The following is a 20065-nucleotide window of genomic DNA, read 5'->3' on the forward strand; positions in this document are numbered from 1 at the left end:
TCTTGCTTTGTCTGTCCTTTTATTTTTGAGGTTTCTGAGGAAAAGACTGTGACCTCCTATGCACGTGGCATAGCAAGGGCTCTGCCAGTCACTAGATCATAGAATCACAGAACAGATGTGATGATACTAATTTTTCTTTATTTTTGCTGTCTGAATTTAACTTTAGATTTTAGCTTGAGGATTAGAATATTTTTTTAAGTGGTATCCCAGTTAAATCAGTTTGCAGTGCAGATTAAGCTCACTTCAGGGCAGAATTATTTTAGAAACATATTAAAAAATTATAATGCAAGTCTGTATCCTGTCTCAGCAATTCCCCAGACCATATATAAACACTAGCACTGCAGCTCACTTTCTTATCTCAACTCATTCTATGCAAACACATATCAACTACTCACACCTTCTACACGGTACTATTCCATTCGACCTTTGTCTTTAGATTTTGTGTAAGATGTGCTCTTCTCCCTAATAACCAGCTTGGTATTCTGTTCACTGTACATTTACTTTTTTTCTTTTTTATATCTCTTTTCTCCATCACTTTTGCTCAATTTACTCTCTAAAACCAGCTTGCATTATTTCTTATTCCCCAGTGCTGTTGAGCCAAGGTATCTGCTCAGCCTGCAACAGTTAACAGAATTGCAAGCCAGATCCTGAGTGATGATATATAAAATAGACAAGGCTCTGTACAGTTCTGATTTAATTTGCATTTTTCAGACCAGATAATTACTAAAAAACCCAAACCCCACCTGAAAAAGCAAGCAAACCCCAAGCTTTAATGCTTTGCTTGTTGATGAAGCAGTTTTGATTAGAAGTAACTGAGAAAAAAGGGAGCTATGTTTAGTACTTTTATAGCCCTTTTTCAAAGTAAAAGCTTAGTTTAAATGTGCTTTGTGAGTTAATCTGGAGGACATTATCTCAAAATAAACCCACTGAACTCCACATAATTTTCCTACATTCAGTGTTTAATTTCTGCTGTGTTTTTACTGTATGACATCTGGTATTCTTTATTTGATCTATCTTATGAACGTTTTCTTTTGTATCTTTCATGTAGGAAAGCAAGGAAGAACACGAAGCAACAGGGGTATAGTATCTTTGGACACTTTGCTTTCATCTTTTGTTTGTGTGCATTTAATTCTTTCGCAGTCTCATTGCTTTATTTAAAAGTCAGTAAATTCTTATTCATAAAACTAAGTATACTAGTATTATATTCTGCTAGAGATAATTATTGGTCATATCATAGTCTTATTTTTTGGGGAAAAAAACAGGCTATTCATCATTAAAAACCATAAATACTAGAGAAATTGTCTTTCACAGATTTTTTAATAAAATTTGCCAAGGGCTCCCAAGACAAATATATCTTTGACAATTGCTAACTGGCACCATGTTGATTCCATTTTCAGTGTTGCGAGTGTGAAAGAGCCATTCTGACAATTTAAGCAGTTCTGCCTGTAGAGGAAAGATTTTCCTTGCCAAATTTATAAGACCCAGGTGCAAATCCTTATGTGCTTTTCTGCTTTGCCCAGCATTGCAAGTTTATGGCTTGAATATTTCTTCAGTGTTCCCGGTAAAGTTAATGATTGCTTTTGGCTGTTTTCCACTACAATTCTGCAATTAATAAGAGGGCACGTTCACATCTTCCCACTTCCAAACTGCAGTACATGCAGTATATACAAGTGTAGATATCCACAAGACCACTGTCAGAGTTATGCTTTGTGCATGTGGCAGCCAAGAAGGAGCTCCCAGGACCATGGGGAAAGTGTGGGGGCTCCTGGTGAGGCTGACTAGGGTCATTAAGGTTGCTTAGTGCACCCTGGCCCTGCTAACTAATGCTACAAGCAAGAAAAATACCTTTTTTTTCCCCTGTAAAAGATAAATTGACTTGAATTTTGAATTGAAGTTGTTAATATCTGAGAGATGTTACTTTATCTGTGGCCTTGTTTCAGAGTCTGTATTATATGACTGTTAATGATTTTTAGATTATTCAGGAGTCTAGTTCCTGTGACATGAATATGGACTGGTTTACTGCTCCAAAAAATCATGTACTTAAAAGACCTGTTTACATGTATTTCATATGTTTATTTTGATCTTGAACACCTATTTACAACTTAGCCATGTACTGCGTTCTAACCTCTCTAAGAAGAGGGTTGTTATGTTCCAGCACTTTTCCCTATTAAGGCCACAAAGGTAGAGCCCTGGCCTGTTAAGACTGAAAGCTCTGTTCTATTTTTTAAGCTCAAATAATGTTGCATTTAACAGAAAAAGAACAGTTGCAAAAGCAAAGCTTTATATTTCAGGACTGTTTATTTTTTCTTCAATTCCTACATGATAACTACAACTTTTTCTATAAAAAAGGAAGAAGATGAAGAAAAACAGGAAGAGGGAGAAGAAAAGGAAGAGGTGGAGGAGCAAGAAGAGTCTTAGTACACTTCTGACACATTCTTTCTTGAACAGGTTTTCAGGTAACTATTAAGATATTCAGCATGGCGTCTAAATGTTTTTAAAGTAACATAAACTTGAAAATTTTGTACATACCGTTGTTTCACGCAATGATGAAAATGGGAAAAATATGCTGAAATGAAAAAAAGGCATTATACATTAGACACATCATGTTTAATCAGAACTATTTCCCTTAATGAGTTTTTTTACTTTTCCCCATTTCTGTGGCACCAATGAATCTGCCTCAACTGTTAGATTTGTTGCAGCTTCTCTTTTCTCTGGGATAAGAATCTGTTCTTCTCCTCTGTTACTCAGCTACTCTTTACTCTTTTCACTGAAACTTTTAAGAGCTTTATGTCTCAAATAAAATTTAGTTGAAATGTTAAAAAGAAATTACTGACCTCTATATGCCTATGTGACACAATATAAAATTACTCTAATTGCCCTAGAAACTAGGCCAAATGTAACTTCAAAACCTTAAAACAGGAAGTGTCTGAGAGGCAGAATTTGTGCCTGTATAGAAGTACGAGCATCCAGCATTGCTCAGTTCTGTCAGCATGTGGTTTCAAATTTTATTTTTATGTTTTCTTCTTTCTCCTGCTATCTCTTCTCTGTACAGAAATGAAGATTGGAGGATCATTTACTTGACAAAAACTGTTAACCTATGAGAAAGCTGAAATTTCCAGCAGATTTTCCCTCGGGTAGCAGGGTGGGACTCCCTCATGACTGCAAACACAGTGTGTGATATGCTCTTTCTAGAACTAGTGGGATTCCCAGCTAACTGTGCTTCTGAAGTAGTTGCCATAGTTTTGACCAACCATATGCTGATGTGGAAACTTGAGTGCCTCAACAGGACTGAAAATCTGTCACTTCTTTCACACTGCCTCTCCCAAAACTGGATTTCTCTGCTGCATGGGAATTAATTAATCCCAATGTTGTCCAGTATTCAGACATGTAAAATCACAGAAGGAGTGCTACATTCTGGTCTAATTTTCCTTATTTTTGTTCAGGAAAGGCAACCTGGAGCAGCCCCGCCAAAGAAAATGAAATCATCTTCTCAAGCAAACCATCACTACCTTTCATCCCTGTAGACATATGAACATATAAATACCTAACAGAACAAAGACACTACTCTGTCCTACCTGTGGCCTTTATATATATATTTGGTATTCCAATTGCTTGTTAAAATGGGTCTTCTTATATCTAACTGATGATATTTTGGTTGATTGTTATAAGTTGCATAGTATTGTCAATGTCACATTTTAGATTGTAAGCTCTTCAGGGCAGGAACCACGTCTTTCTCCATGTTTATATACTGCCAAACACATTGCTTCCACTCAGCAGATAAATACACTCACAGAAGAAACGTTTTCAGAGAAAAAGAAGTTCAGCTCTGAAAACTTCAAAGATACTTCCTGTATGCAAGCTATGTGAGTCACTTCTCCCTCAGCTGGCTTTTGAAAATGACTGAGATTTCTATTGCACCACAGTTTAAATAAATGCTCTTTCTGTCATATCTTTTCTTTGTCTGCAAAAGCATTAATTTAACCCTAGAAAGCTGTGCTAAGATCTGTAAAGTTAAGTTTTCTTAATTGTTACAATTGTAGGGTATACAAAGTCCTGCACCTTGACTTACACACCTCCTGGTGTTTCTGGTGTCGTGTGTAAGACCCTAACCATGAGGATATCCAGTCTGCATTGAAGGAAAGACATGTCCTAGTCCCTTCTACTGAAGTCTTGTCGGTCTTCATGGATGCATTTCTACTTACAGGGTCAGGGAGACAGAGAAAATTAGTCCACCTTCTGGCTGTAACTGTTGATTAGAAGTTCACTGAGGGGGACAGAGCTTGAATTTATCCCCTTGTCCAATTACTTTTTATGAGATTTATAAAAACTGCTTATAAAGGAAGGGAGAGGATAAGAAATGCTTATTGTCAGAGCAAGCCATAGCTTCGTAGACCAAACAATCTCCAAAGGATCCTGAAGTTTATGTTTAGCTCTGACCAAGAAGAGACTGGCTTTTCAAGCTGAGATCTATACACTCTTAGGTGATGCTGAGCTCAGAGCTGGATGGTCCAGCTTAGGGAAGGACTGTTGATTCCTTACTTGCTGCTCACCGAAATCACTAGCTTAACATGCGGCAGCAGCCAAGACCCAGGAAAATGCTGGGCACCGTCAGGAGGACAACATGACTTTGTTGCCACATTAAGCATTGCTGAGTTGATATCTCGAACGCTTTGTGCTGTCTGATCTCTGCATTGCAGGAAAGACATAAAAAGAGGTACAGAGAAAACAACAATTAGAGAGGATGAAACAGATGCTCTGTAGGGAGATTGAAAAGACTCTTCCATTTGGAGAGGAAGCTAAGGCTTCACTTCCTAAAGGCAGTGAATAAGGTGAATGCTGGTCAAAAAATCCTGCAATATTATAATGAAAATTAGTATACACAATGAATTTAGTAGATCAGCTTAGAAAAGATAAAAGAGAGTATATTTTTATATGGTGAGTTGGGAACTTCTGGAATTTGTTGTCACAGGATGTTATGGAGACTGACAATGTAAACAGGCCCAAGAAGGTATCGGGCAATGTCAGGAACAGAAGACTTGTAAGTGGATACTACATCCTGGAATGTGTCCACCAATATACCTAATCCAATGAATCACGGATGCTTGGGACTGGAGGCAGAAGAAATTGAATACAGTGGACTTGCTGTCCCTAAATAGCATTGCCCATTTCCACTTTCAAAGCCTGAGTACTAGGTTGGGTGAGTCACTGATCTGACTATTTCTTATGTTCCTGCAGGTGATTACGCTTCCTGGGAAAAATGTTTCTCCGTCTTGCCAGGAGCCAAATCGGGATGTCAGTCATCACTGTGGTAGTTTTGAGCTAAAGGCTGGACTTCTGGGAGTATGGTAGACAAAATGAAAACAGAACTGTTTATCACTCTAGAAACTAGGTAAATGCAACATGGTGAGTGCGTGTTGTACAAGAGCCAGCATGTTCATGGTACGCTTGATGTATCCCAGGGCTGCCTGAGCTTCTAATGTTTGACTTTTTCTCCTGCTGATAGGCAGAACAAAGAGCCTGAGTGTACTAGGCATGCCAGGCAGGGCCACAGGCTCTGGGCTTGCAACAAAAGCTCTACGCCCTGCCTATTCAGGTATTGCTTTTTAAGGTAGAAATATGGTGACCATCTTCTTGAGAGGGTATAATCTGAAAAGCCTGTCAGGGAATGTGAGGAATGTTAAGCCTCTCGTACAGGACCGACTCGCTCCCCTGGCCTTCATATGGTAGCTGAGGTTATGCTCAGCATGTAATGTAAAAGCAAGCGAGATAGCAGATGGTTGTACTCACAACACAGCTCTTTGGTGTGTTCCTTGGGACAATGCTCTTTAGCATGCGCTGATCATCTGTTCTGCCAGACGAAAAGGAGGTTGTGAGTATGCAAACGATAAACTGAAAGCTGACGGCTGCTCGTGATTTTAGCCATAACGCTAATTCTGCTTACATAAGCTTAATACTTTCTGCAGTAATTTAGTGTGACTAGGCAAAGAATTAAGTCTTTTCTAACTACAGCTGAATGAAAATCAGTAGCACAAACATGTGAGCTATTGACTTAAATGCGTTCGAAAATATACTGTCTGCATTTTTATGTTATTTGTATTTTACTGGGAGAAAGCAACGACAATCAGTCAACAGGGTACACTCAGTACATGGCATTTCACGTGCTTCAGGAAGCTAAGGTTGCAGAATCGTTCTGGTACACCATAGTTAAACACAAAACAGCATATTGGTTTTTGTGACGCTTTGGTATGTAAGGTATTTGTCTTGGATGATTGACGCTAGAAACTTCTAATACACTGAAACAAGCTAAAATTAGAAAAGCTTCAAGCTATGCTTCCTACAGATCCATGTATGTTATGGGATGGTGGCTGTTTGCTCATCAAAATGATTGATTATCAAGTTTAACAGACTGCTGAAGTGTAGAAGTGACTGCAAGCATCATTGCAAAGCAACTAAGTAGATAGTGCTAGTCAATGGCTTGTTTTCTAGGAAAATAAATATTAGGAGCTTCATTCTGTGGCTTATAGTAAGGAGTTTTGAATAAAAGGTCCAGAAGGCAACCTGGGTCATGCTGTCTCTTGCACTAGAGCACTTCTGAGACAATAAACTATGTAAAAGATTTTCTTCTAAATAAACTCTAAGGGAAATTAAATGGAAAGGCATTAAATTGTTCAGTAATTTTGCCAGTATGACAGCAGCCTCAGTGAGTTTGTGGTATTAAGCATTCATCCACTCTCTGCACCTTACCTTCCCAATGATCAAATTTTAGACAGTAATTCAGTAAGAATGAGAGTCTCAGTTGAGAATTGTTGTTTCCTCTGCTGTATGCATGGTGATGACTTAGCAAGCTGAAGGTAACAGCTAGAGCTAATCTTCAAGGTATTTGACATCAAAACACAAACTTCCAGTCGAAGGCAGACTGGAAGTTTGTGTTTTGATGTCAAATACCTTGAAGAAAGCTTGCTGTTCCTCCAGTTGTAAAGTCATCACCATGCATACAGCAGAGGAAACAACAATTCTCAACTGAGACTCTCATTCTTAATGAATTACTGTCTCAAATTTGCTCATAGGGAAGTAAGGTGCAGAGGTGGATGACATGCTTAATACCACAAATCAAGGGTGCTGGAGTACTAATTTGATGTGGACTACCTGCTGTGCATTCCCCTGCTTCAGAACATAACGGCCACAGTTTTTCATGTTATGATGACTTTCTCACTAAATATTTTGAATTTTTTAGGTTAGAAAAGACCTTTAAGGTCATTGAGACCAACTATAAACATAATACTGTCAATTCCACCACTAAACCATGTATCTAAGTGCCACATCTATACATCTTCTAAGTACCTCCAGGAATAAAAATAGGAAGGTGTCCTTATCTCAGAGGGATGAAGAATCTGAGAACTCCTGGAACTCCTGAGAACTCCTGAGAACTCCTGGAACTGCTTTACAGTGACTACAGTTTCTTTGTAGGAAGAAATTGATTGGTGCTTTACTCTTTCAGGATGTTTGATTGATAAGGAATAAAGTTGTCATTAGTTTAAGAGAACTTGAGTTTTGATACCAGCTTGTCCAAAACCATTTTTGACTACAGAATATTCAGTTAACTTCCTCACACCTTACTTCCCTAGGATAGTGAGAAAATATTTGTAGAAAATCTGTGGGAAGAAAATCAAAGTATCAATGCACTGATCGAAAGATGAACACACAACCACATCTTCTTTCTTTGATAGGTATATTTGCTTCTGAGCTGTCCATTCCGCCTTCTCCTTTACATTATATCTTCACTGTTTCCAAAAGATTTCATCACTCTACTGTTAAGCAGGCTACAGAAGAAATGACTGAAGAGATTGTCAGCTTTCCCTCTTCATTACTCGCTGGCCTAGATTAGAATTGCACTTTCAAAAAGGCTCTTTTGGGATTCTTCTTAAAAATATCATCTGTGTCAGTGTTCCATTCTCTCGGAGTGTAACAAGCTTACATCTACACACACCTACCTCACAAGCTGGCTTCCGAAATAAGTATATGTTTATAGCCATTTGATCAAAATTAGATTCATATGGCTTACACATTTACTAAGCAGTATATTTTGAAGCAGAACAGAACTTATCTGGGCTTCCTACTTCATTGAGTAAATCTGGAATGTATTTCTGAAATTGCAGAAGCTACTTCTTTATGCAACTAGAAAAGGATGTCACAGTGAGTGTCCTCTGTTAGCTAGCTGTGATTTTACTGATAGGTGTTGGAAAAAGACATTAACATCTCTGCTTTCTTATCAGTGTAATCCTTCAGGGAAATGTAACCCCAGAAAAAGAATCTTGAATGCAGAAAACAACCTGAGAACCAGAAGAACCCTTTTATTTTTTTTTTCTTAACTGCTTAGCATCTGAGCAGGGCTCAGCAGATCAAAGACCAAAGAGAAACTTTGCTTGGGAGGGTAGGTCTGTTGTTGACCCACCTCACATTGATGTACACTGTGTGCAGAAGAGCTGCAGCTGCACGCTGCTGTGAGTGCTTTCTTCTCTCCTAAATTATTAGCTCAGCACCCGCTGATGAGATGGCGCAAGTCCCCACCCCCCCTAGTTCTGCTGTCCCCACCTTGGTGCAGCTGAAGGGATCCCTGCAGAGGGTCAACCTCCGTGGTCCCTCCAGATGGCTGGAACATACCCACTGCTGCAGTGGAGCCCAAGGAAGCCTTCCTTCCACCATGAACGCTGCCTCCTGGTAGCTGGTAAGCACTCTGCTTTCAGAGTTAGAACAAAAATTATCCTGTCTCTGCAGCAAATATCTCTGGGTGGCAACACTTGGTAGCTTAAGCTGACTTGATGGTGGCCATAGCTGGGCACTTAGAATCATAGAATCATAGAATCACCAGGTTGGAAAAGACCCACTGGATCATCGAGTCCAACCATTCCTATCAATCACTAAACCATGTCCCTCAGCACCTCGTCCACCCGTGCCTTAAACAACTCCAGGGAAGGTGAATCAACCACCTCCCTGGGCAGCCTGTTCCAGTGCCCAATGACCCTTTCTGTGAAAATTCTTTTCCTAATGTCCAGCCTAAACCTCCCCTGGTGGAGCTTGAGGCCATTCCCCCTTGTCCTGTCCCCTGTCACTTGGGAGAAGAGGCCAGCACCCTCCTCTCCACAACCTCCTTTCAGGTAGTTGTAGAGAGCAATGAGGTCTCCCCTCAGCCTCCTCTTCTCCAGGCTAAACACCCCCAGCTCTCTCAGCCGCTCCTCATAAGGCCTGTTCTCCAGACCCTTCACCAGCTTCGTCCCTCTTGAGGCTCATTCTCGTCTCTGGCTAGGAGGACTTAATCTCTCCTGCTGCAACCATGTGTTCCCTATCTTGCAAAAGCAGTCTTGGACAGGGGAGTCCTGGTGAACACAGGAGATGACTTTAAGATAGATACTGGGACACAGTGGAGCTGGGAGTGCACAGAAGTAGAGGTGACTGTAGCTGTCAAAGCACCTGACTCCCAGCTGACTGCCCATGTGGAACAATGGCTGTAGAGCTGGTAGCAAAGCACAGTGGTTTCTGCTCCACCAACTTTCAGGACAGGATCATGGACGGATGCCATTTTTCTGTCAGTTTCAATTTGCAGCTTTCTGAGGAAAATTGGGGTTTTTTTGACCTTCAAGCTTTACGATATTTTAGCAGTAAGGCTAGAAAAAAGTTTATGTAGCTCTTCCTAACAGTGGCTTACTGTACTAGAGAACTGTTTGTGAGTGTCTGAAAAAAATCCACTCCCCAGCACCCTCCAGCAAAGCAGAGGCTGCAGATGAGTGCAGAGCCAGGGCAGCATGCTGAGCAGCGGTGAAGCCTGCCACTGCTGGCCTTAACCTTCAAAATCACATTACTCTAATAATGTTTGCAGTCCCAGAGCCTGCCAGGCAGCACACTGCACACCAGCTGCCTTTTTTTTGCTGCCTAGCTTTTATTTCCCTTCCACACACCATGGGGATCCTTCCTTCCTTCCTTCCTTCCTTCCTTCCTTCCTTCCTTCCTTCCTTCCTTCCTTCCTTCCTTCCTTCCTTCCTTCCTTCCTTCCTTCCTTCCTTCCTTCCTTCCTTCCTTCCTTCCTTCCTTCCTTCCTTCCTTCCTTCCTTCCTTCCTTCCTTCCTTCCTTCCTTCCTTCCTTCCTTCCTTCCTTCCTTCCTTCCTTCCTTCCTTCCTTCCTTCCTTCCCTTCCCTCCTTCCCTCCTTCCTTCCTTCCCTCCTTCCTTCCTTCCTTCCTTCCTTCCTTCCTTCCTTCCTTCCTTCCTTCCTTCCTTCCTTCCACAATAAGCTCCAAAGAAATAAATAAAGCAGATGCATCTCTTTCTTCCTGCATCCCTCGTGCTGAGGAGTCGATAACCCCCACAGGGCAGCCCTGGCTGATGTGCCGGGCACAGCAAATAGGAGGAAGCAGGGCTGTGGTTGGGACTGTGGGGTGGCAGGTGGAGGGGCCGAGGCTGTTTGTGAGTGTTTCTCCCAAGAAAGGGGAGCTGTTCCAGCTAACTTAGCAGCAACATCTCAGGTGTGAAAGCTTGGCACTAACTCAGTGATGTTTCTTACCTAGTCTGGGGTGGAGACAAGGAAAAACAAGAAAAGTGAGAAAGAAAATGAGAGCAAAAATCACATTTGGGTGTGGTAGCATCTTTTGGTTTTTCCACAGGAACAGTTCCCAGCAGTTAACAGGAGAGCATGATGTGTTAGAGGAGTTTTGGCTTTCTGTGTGTTCAAGTACTTTTCCATAAGGATGATAGAATTGCTGGATTTTAATGATGTGGTGTGCTGCATTAATATTGGCCACAGACAGCTTAAAATGGTCTGGGACTGGCGGCCATGTGCCCCTAATTAGATTCTGATGGAAGCTGGAGGCAGTATAAAGAAATCATATTCAGCTTCTGGCCAGCCTTGAGCTGGTTTTGGGGCAGCTGCTGGTGTGGCCCATCACAGACAAACGCAGGAAGCTGGAGGAAGCAGCTCTGGCAGGATCTTGGGGGACCAGCAGGCTGAAATCTATCTGGGGAGTCACCCAGCTGTGCAGATGTACGTGGTGTATCTCTGGGCTGTTGCTGGAGGTGGTGAGGATGCCTCCACGTGATGCCCACAGCACTGGGAGAGGAGAAGGTGGTGGGGAAGAAAGGGGCAGGGCAGCTGCAGGCAGGGATGTGGCCAACATAGTGAAGACTTCCAAGGATGGGTCTTGGGAATCACATTTAATCAGGGGGCCCAGCACAGGATGCATGTGCTGATGAAGGAATGGTTGGACTCGATGATCTGGTGGGTCTCTTCCAACCTGGTTATTCTATGATTCTATGATTTTATGATTCTATGAAGTTTGGCACTGGTGAGGAGTTTGGGGAGCGTTGCCAGTGCAGAGAAGAACAGGATGGTGGCCCAGAAAGAAACAAAATACCCCAAAATATGGAAGTGAGATCAAATTTGGCTGTATGGAGCACTAGCATCATGTGCTTTGGGGCAAATAAGAATTTCTGCTACAAGCTGGGAGCCTGTCCTACTATGTAAGGCACAGGAGGAGAAAGATTTGTGTGCGCAGGTTTTTCTCCAAGCCATGGGGAGTTGTAATGTGATGCAGTGGTGGCAAAGAGTAATGTGATGAGTAGATGCGCTAAGGAGCTATTTTCAGAAGTGAAGGGAATACCAAGTAATGTTGCAAAGCACTGCAGCTGTACCTCCTCTGGGGCATGTACTGTGTAATGTTTAAACCCCTGGTCAAAAATGATGAATTCATACTGAGAAATTGAGGAAAAGCTATTCCAGATATCAGGGGTTTGCACTGCCTAATGTACGAGAGGATGAGATGGGACCTTGGTTGTCGTAGTCCAGCAAAATTTCTAGATTTCCAAATTTGGAATTGCAGAAAATGGTGGGTATTGATAGTTGTCTTGTGCTTGGGAATAGAGAAAACATAAAGCTGGAGAAGGAAGTTACTCCAGAGGACTGGGAAATATCACTTCAGCAGATGCATTTTGCACATTGCACTTTACACGTCATGTGGAAATGCATGAAAATAAAGCAAGGAGAGAGTACGGCTGATTGTACAACAGTGTATACCGACTGTATAGGACAGGCTGCCTGGCAAGCTGAGAAACAAGATTGCAGCAGGATCTGGAAATGCCTCTCCCCTGCTGAGGGGAAGAAACCCATGAGGCAAGGAATGACAAGTGAGGCTTTTCCCTGTGGTGACACAGCCCGGAATTTGCAGGACTTTGCAAGGAAGCTGGGAACTTCCCTTGAGAAACTGGCTACTGTTATCAACCAGGCTTTGAATGGTGGAGATCTACCTAGCAGCAGATTAGAGATGGCTGAAGAGAGTGCATTCAATCAGTGCTACATATCCTTAGCAAAGTATTCTGTACTTCTTTTCTTAACAGTACATTTTTAACCTATAGTGATCTTTGCCTGCTTGCTACTTTTCCTGATGTCAGCATCAGCATCTTCTCTCAAGTGACTCATGTTAAAAACACTGGCATTTTGGTGCATGATGTCTTAAGGGTGCATGTTGAAGTCTTGTCCATTACTGTTCAAACCTCATGAGAGCCTGGCAGACACTTGATCCCTGCTTGTGTCAGCAGGCAGGGCTCAGAAGTGTGTGCTGAGATAATCCCTTGGGAGGTGATGAAGTCTCTTTGGGTTACAGACAGGCCCACCCAGTGTTCACCCACGGGGTGCATCCAAGTCTCAAAAGCTGGCAGCAGGACTTATTGACGTGCCACAGATAAAGGTCAGAGACTTCTAAAGGGTGGCTTGTTTAAATAAGACATGCATCTTTGTTAAAGCCTAAATGGCTTGAAGCCCAACCTCCAGATGCTGTACCAGGAGGGATGTGGAGAGGTCCTGTGGTGCCTGAGAGCACCAGTGCTGTGCTTTTGTCCGGAGTACTCTGTAGGATGCTGGTCTCATGCTCAAGGAGGGATGTGGAAGTGATGGGAAGAGTTAACAAGACCCAGACCCCGGAAAACAGCCTGGCAAACAGAGGTGTAATCAGCTCAGATTGCTGAGCCTAGCAAAGGGGGGAACCCAGGAGCAGGAGCGAGCTGGCTGCTTTATGTAGGTCACCTTTTTAGGCCAAACCTTTGAGCCCCAGCCAGCTGTAAGGCCAGCAGGGATGCGGATGACCGGTTGCTGAAACCCACTGTGCAGTGACCAGTGGCACTGGGTCCATTCTTGGAGGACAGGGAGGATTGAGGGCTGTGCAAAGCCAGGGTTCATCTCATGTTTGCAGCAGTAAGATGGCTTCAGTGTCTTCAGAAAGCAACTTGGGTGAGTTGGGAAGCGCCTGGGAGAGAAATGCATCACTGTGTTAGTGGAGCTTTGGGCTAATAAGTCCTCATAGCAGCGGCAAGAAAAAACCCAGTGCCCAAATCCCCTGCACTGTGATCAGCATCAGGCAGCCCCATGTGCTGCACTGGCGCAGAAAATGTGAGGTCCTCGTCCTGACTTGCTCACAGTTAAGATGAATGTGGGGAAATATTTGGACAGCTTATTCAGAAGAAACTCAAAAGGTAGATCAATGGCAATCTTTGTGTGCTGACAGGGTCAAGGCAACTCCCCTGGGCAGGTGGCAAACCCCAGCCAATGAAAGCAGAGCAAGAAGCCAGGAAAAACACCTCTACAGTTTGGATGGTTAACTATTCAGGCAGCTTATCAGCAAAGTAAAAGTTTTTTTTATTGCTCATAGGTCCCAAATCAAGCTGGGGTTCCTTTCTGAAAGGCAGTCTATTGTTCAGTCAAACCTCACTGAGTGCAGGTGAGATCTGTGTGGTGGTGACCGCTGGCACAGGACAGCAAGGAGGTGGATGCCAGCAGGTGCTGGCCTCTAACCCAAGCACCTGGTTTCCTACAGGTGCCAGGCACGACTGGGGCCGTTGGATTCCTACCAGCTCTGCCCTCCACTGAGCAACAGCCGGCAACCCCCCAGCCCACAGTGTCAACTATCTAAGGAAGAGACGAGCCAGAGCCTGTTGCTATGAGTGTGCTGCTGCTCCCATCCTCTAAGGCTGTGCTGCAAGGTGCAGTGTTGGCTTTTCTCAGGAGATGGATAGCTCCACTAGTAATTAGCACTGGAAATAATAATGACCGGAACAACAGAAGGCCTCGGCCATGGAGGTTTTATACAGGATGAAATGAAAAGTTGCAGTCCATACATCTCAAGCCTTGCACTGAGTTAGTGCTGCTGTAAATAGTTAAAGAATAAATTCACAGCTTCAGCAGGAGATGAAGACACTCCTGGACTCACTGAAGTTCTTTGTCGCAGTTTGCAAGGCTCATTCATAGTCCTGTATAGAAATAATTGAATTGTTAGAGTCTGGCTTAGCTAACAAAAAATTCTTAGCAATGTGTAAAGAAAATCAGAAAACCTCATACCTCTGATTAAAATGTTATTCACATATTGCTAGCATTCTTTCTTACAAACAAAGGGAGGAAGCTGGTATTAGGTGTGCATAAAGAAAACAAATATTAAGAACACCATATCCTTTGTGAAGATCAATTAAAGAAGCTTTTAAAGACTGGTTCGTATGTTGAAGCAGCTCCACTAACTGACTTTTTAATGCCCTTTAACTGATTAGCTTTATTTATGTACACAAAATTAGGGTGTGAATGACTGTGGGCAGCTTAAGATTCTTCCTTCCACATGAAGTTATTATGGAAAAGTATTTGCCAAAGAGCTTTTTGCATGGCTATTTGGTCTCCTGTATTTTCACAAGTGGCTTCTTGTTGCGATGTATTGTGCTACAACTGAGGTCCCCCAGCTAGATGCAATCTGCTGTGAAGGAGAATAAGGAACAAATTAAATAGTGTAGTAGAGTCGTATTAACACTCTGCATGCATTTTTTTTTTTAACGGAAGCATTGCCTTCCATTAACTTCCTTTAAAATGCATTTACTTCTTCTTTTCAGTGGTGTGCAGTAGACTGGCAGTGCCATTGCTGCTGTAGCACTGAACATAATGCTGACAAAGGAGGAAACAGCCTCCTTCCTCTCTGACCCCTACTCTGTTCCTGACCCAACCATCTGCACATGCCACTAAACACAATTTCACCTAGAAAGAGCTGTACTCATCAGCGCGCTGCAGGAGTCAGGGGAAATGGGATATGAAGACAGAAGAATTTGGCTTCCTTTGCTTATTAGGCAGTGGTTAGGCAAGCATATCTAGATAAAAAAAAAAGGTTAGTAAGCTTATCTACACATGGCTTAAAACCCCACCTGCTGATTCATTTGAGCACAACAGAGAAATGAGTAGCATAAGGCAAGCAGGAAACACAGAACACAGGGTAGCTGCAGGTCAGCAGTAGAAACCCTTCTGTGCTCAGAGGGATTAAAGCAGGGTGAGATGCAACCCCAGGAGCATCAACCAGTGCAGGAATCAGCTGCGGAGAATAGTACACAATCCTGGCTTCCTAGTTATTTTGTTAGCTGCTGATACTGAAATGTAGTTAAAGCTTGCTTGTACAAGTTATCGTAGAACTTTACATATTCAGATATTATTAAGTAAGCACTATTTTCACCTTCTTCCTCACAAGAGTGCTGTGATATAGATAAAGCTTCTGCATAGTGAGGTATCTGATTTCCAATAGAACTTGCACCATCTGTCAAAGATACAGTTTTGCATCAGTAAATTATAACACTGTAAATCTGAGGGCAGGAAGCTACTATATAAATAGGTTTTATTGGTAATGGTTTTCCTCAGATTAATCTGCACTGCCTTTAGAGCATAAACTGTGCCCATTGAAAGGATGATACTGTTGTTTTAATGAAAGTCATCCTGACTAAAATGAATCTGTATAGATTCACTGTAGAAAAATCTTGAAAACTTCTACGTGAACATCGGATTTAATTTTGTGTTACAGTGAGTAGCCTCAAAACTTCCAATGCAGCTAGGTAATAAAGCCATTAAAACATCCCAGCACCAAGTATGCAGCCTGTAAATCATCCTCTTCAGCTACGAGTGCTTCTCTGCCTTCCCCCACAGCTGTCTTATCAACACATGCATTCAGAAAATCCCAAGGACAGAGCTCCTATTCAAGTTTTCCATAGTGCTACAAAACAAAACACAGCAAACCTAGACCCAAACCAAACAATAGAATCTTTTGATGAGTATTTGCAATCTGACCTTACCTCTGCCTGCCTTATGTTTGAACAGGCTCGTATGTGGAAATATGAACTGTCATTTAGCGAGGCCACATCCAAACAATTTTACTTGGCAGGGGAGATGACGATATACAATCACCAATGCAATTGGGTTTTCAAGCTTGAAGAGGAAAGGAACAACATGGATAGGGGTGTTGGGGGAGCTGAGTGTGGGGATGACTGCAGTTTGGAAGGCAGAAATAAACCTCGGTTCAAGCCAAATATCCTGCTCTGTGAGACCCACCTCCTCTTCGGCCAGCTGAGCGACATCCGCACCCTCTTTTTTTAATTTGATCTACCCTCTTTTGATGACTAAGCGAACAGGAAGATTATAGTTTAAGTATATAATTTTCATTTGATGTGACAGGTTAAAGCTACGTGCATTTAGAGCAGGCTCAGGTTATTTCAGTTCAGTTACAACACAGATTTAGACCCTGATTCACTCTTTGAGGCCTGACTTCATATAGACATATGTTGACTTAAATTTTTACTGCTAATGAAATACAGCAACATGTTTACATTAATCTGCTTAAATGCTTTGCTGGGGTAGGGGTGGACTCACACAGACTGCAGTCCTGAATCAGAATTACAGAGAAGCAGATTTAGCTGGTTGGGTTTTTTTTTCCTAGCACAAAGGCTAGATATTTCAAAATTCATTTATTTCTTCGTCCATTCCCCCTCCCAACCCCCTGCCACATTAGCTGGTGTAATCTCTGAGTGCGATGTGTTATTTTCAGTGCATGGAGACCAAATTCCCTCAAGTGTCCCTTGCTTCAGTGAAAACTGGGCAGGCTAAGACCTGCAGAGAAACCAACTGCTGAAGCTCACATAGCAAGCTGGGAACAGTAACTTTTCACTGGCATGGCTGAAGGGAGTGGGAGTAGGGTTTATATGAATGGTAACACATTCCTATTTCAGTATGCTCCTTGACTGGGACTATCCCAAGGGCAGTCACTGAGCGATGTGATGTGCAGCAGCTGTGTGAGCAGAGGTGTGAACCCTCTCTTGGTTTCCCGTTTTCCATGGGAAAATACCCTGTGTTGGGGTGAAGGGCAGGAAATTAGCTAGCAGAACCTTTCACGTGTCCAGTATCTCTTGGACTTTGTGGGTCTGATTATGACAAAGAAAGAGTTAGCAGTTTCCTAAAACTAAAGGAAAGGATTTTTTAGGAACTCAGAGCACCAAAGACATAGTCATGTGTGCAGAGGGAGGTACATTCTAGATGCCTTAGCTAATGCTTCGTTTTTAGAGGAAATTAAAGCTACCTGAGGAAAAAAAAAAGGCAAATCTTCACGGATCCTTTTAGGAGCAGTCCTCTCTGTAGCAAATCTGGAAGTACATATGAACTTGTCCTCATACTTGTGTTTCTCTCACAAAGTAAAACAAGCAAACAGCACTTTCCATGTCTCCTTCACTACATCTACCCATCTCTGGCCTTGGAGCAGAGGAGGAGGAGAAAGGGAGCTGCCAGAAGCCCAAAGTGATTGATACCTCTCATTTTTTGTGCTTTGCTAGAACAATCTGTTTCAAAAATGGCAATGACCAATCAAAGCGAATATTTCTTGCTAGAAATTCAAACTCTCCGATTTGTTAATGAGTACACTGCTATTAAATATGTTCCTTTAACCAAAACATTTATTTGGAAGTATTTTTTTTTTCTGCTTGAGCTTTTAGCCCTTAGGAGAGAAATATATTTCCACAAAGCCATTTGCTTCAATAATTGTTGTAATATGAAACTTTCTGTCACTGATTGCTATCAACAGGGAATAGCTTGCATATGTGCAAAGGTAGAAAACCTGTGCTTCTCCGTTTGTACCAAGAAGTATCAAGTGGCTCTGGAGAGGGACTGGGCTTCTCACCCAGACTTGGACCAGCCCTAAAGCAAAGGCTTGACTAAGCCTGTGGCCAAGCACTGTCCCAAACAGCAAAGTGTCAAGGATCAAGAAAACACAGGGATCTGAGGAGAGAGGCAATGAAGTGACCAGGCAGAGAGTGGAGACTGAGGACTGGGAGATGGGTGCTGGCACCCTGCCTATGCTGATACCTGGAGGTGCATGCAGGGTGATATTTGCTCCCCTCTGTCCTTTTAACAAGGTTGTCATTCCTCTTCAGGGAAAATGCTGTGGCTTGGTAGGTGCCTCAATGCAGCCTTTTCAGCAGTGGGAGATTATGAGCGATGCTGCCTTAATTTGCCCAGTGGGAGATTTCTCTCCTACTGGGCAAATTAAGGCAGCATCGCTCATAATTGGGATTGCAGAGCTGAATTTTCCCAGTGCTGGGAAAGGCTGTCTCTGCTCTGACACAATTCCCAGTTCCATGAGCACTATTCCTGCGACTGGGAGCCTATCACCTCCCCACCCCCATAAAAATATCCAAAATACAAACATCCGCAGACAGTTCCTAACTTTCACTTCCCTGCCGATGGAGCCACAGCAACGCTGTCGGTCTGTTACTTACGAGAGAGAAGGAGGGAGACGGGGAGAGGGAGGGAGGAGAGAGAGAGAGGAGAGGCAGGCAGGGAGCTTAGATTGCCGCCGCCGCATCGCTGCCTTCCCTCGCTTCTCGCTCCAGAGGGACGGGGACGATCATGCACCACCTTGCCTGGGATGGCTGGGCTGCAGGGGGATCAGGGGAGACTTTCCAACCTGCATCCTGTGCCTGCCGCTAGGAAGGGCAGCCTGCCCGCTGCAGCTCCCGAGCAACACGGCTAGAGTCGCTGGAGGATGTTCTGCAGCTGAGGTGAGGATGCTCCTTTTTCTCTCTGTAACCCCAGCCGCAGGTATGACCGTGGTCACAGGAGTCCGTTTGCCTATGGACGTGCCCTTGGACCCCTGCCACTGACTTTCCAAAACTCGCTGGGTGAGGAGAGCAAGTGAAGAGGGAGCTGCTGTTGTGATCCTGCTTTGAAGACCCGAGATCTAAGTACAGACCACCCTGCCTTGGAAAGTCGCTCACCTGAGCTGAGTGGCGTGTGGCCCCGCAGTGACCCAGGGTTCAGCGAGGGCTCCAGACTGCAGTGCCCATCCTTGGAAAAAACAGGCGATGAGTTCCAGTGTGCTAATTGGCGTGAGTGGGGGACTGATTTGATGTTAAGAAGGTAGTTAATAAGTAATCTAATTTGCCAAAGGATTTAGTGCGTGTTTTATAACACGGGGAAACGTTCTGGCAGTCTGGGAGCCTGTCTCAAGATAAAAACTAGGATCGGCTCGGACAAACACAGGGCAACGTTTTCCCCGCTTTCCTGTGCATTCGCTGAGACTCTGGATAAAATGCATAAAAAGAAGATCCATAAAATACAGGTAAGTAATTAGAAAAGCAACTATTGAACCTGATTCTGCACACATTAATGTGCATAACCAGCACTTTCAAAGCCAAGTAGTTATTTACAAAGGATTTGCCAGAGTGAGGGCCCCACGGTGGGATTTCTATTCCTACGCTTTCTGCCTTAGCCCTGCTAGTAAAAAAATGGAGTTGGGTGCTGTCCCTCCTGGTTAGCATATAGGACTGGGCTGAACTGGTGAGGAGAGGGTGCGTGGGTGTCCCTGGGCTGTTTCTACCCTGGGTGGAAACTGTATGATGCCCAGAAACATTGTTCTCCAAAAGTACCAGGTTGCTTCTTTAATAGAGGTGTAAATGCAAAGACTTAGTTCAACTGTCATATTGATGTGGGAAGAATAGGACAGGACAGGACAGGACAGGACAGGACAGGACAGGATAGAATAGAATAGAATAGAATAGAATAGAATAGAATAGAATAGAGCAGAGCAGAGCAGAGCAGAGCAGAGCAGAGCAGAATATATTAAATGGAAGGGAACTACAAATAAAGCTTCAAATACTAAAAAATGTCTGTGCCAAGAGGCAGCATGAAGTGGAGGGGCTCAGAATAACATGAGCACCTGGCTTGCTTACTTGCAAGTACTGCCCTAGCT

General features: G+C 43.2%; 1 protein-coding gene across 3 annotated transcripts in view; it reads left to right on the forward strand.

The window, feature by feature from the left end:
• The window catches only part of SH3BGR (SH3 domain binding glutamate rich protein), a 614594-nt gene that overhangs the window by 25713 nt on the left and 568816 nt on the right, over positions 1-20065 (forward strand). Inside the window, exons 5-7 of one of the 3 annotated variants that reach the window (XM_069872198.1) lie at positions 1049-1078; positions 2350-2456; positions 3444-3949. In XM_069872198.1, the coding sequence (XP_069728299.1) occupies positions 1049-1078; positions 2350-2418 (99 nt within the window). In that variant the 3' untranslated portion in view covers positions 2419-2456; positions 3444-3949. Of the gene's footprint in view, positions 1-1048; positions 1084-2106; positions 2201-2349; positions 2457-3443; positions 3950-20065 lie in introns of those variants that run through there. The other 2 variants (XM_069872188.1, XM_069872207.1) reach the window with 2 other exon arrangements.

This window comes from Phaenicophaeus curvirostris, chromosome 1, assembly GCF_032191515.1.
Source record: "Phaenicophaeus curvirostris isolate KB17595 chromosome 1, BPBGC_Pcur_1.0, whole genome shotgun sequence".
In the NCBI taxonomy this organism is placed as follows: Eukaryota; Metazoa; Chordata; class Aves; order Cuculiformes; family Cuculidae; genus Phaenicophaeus; species Phaenicophaeus curvirostris.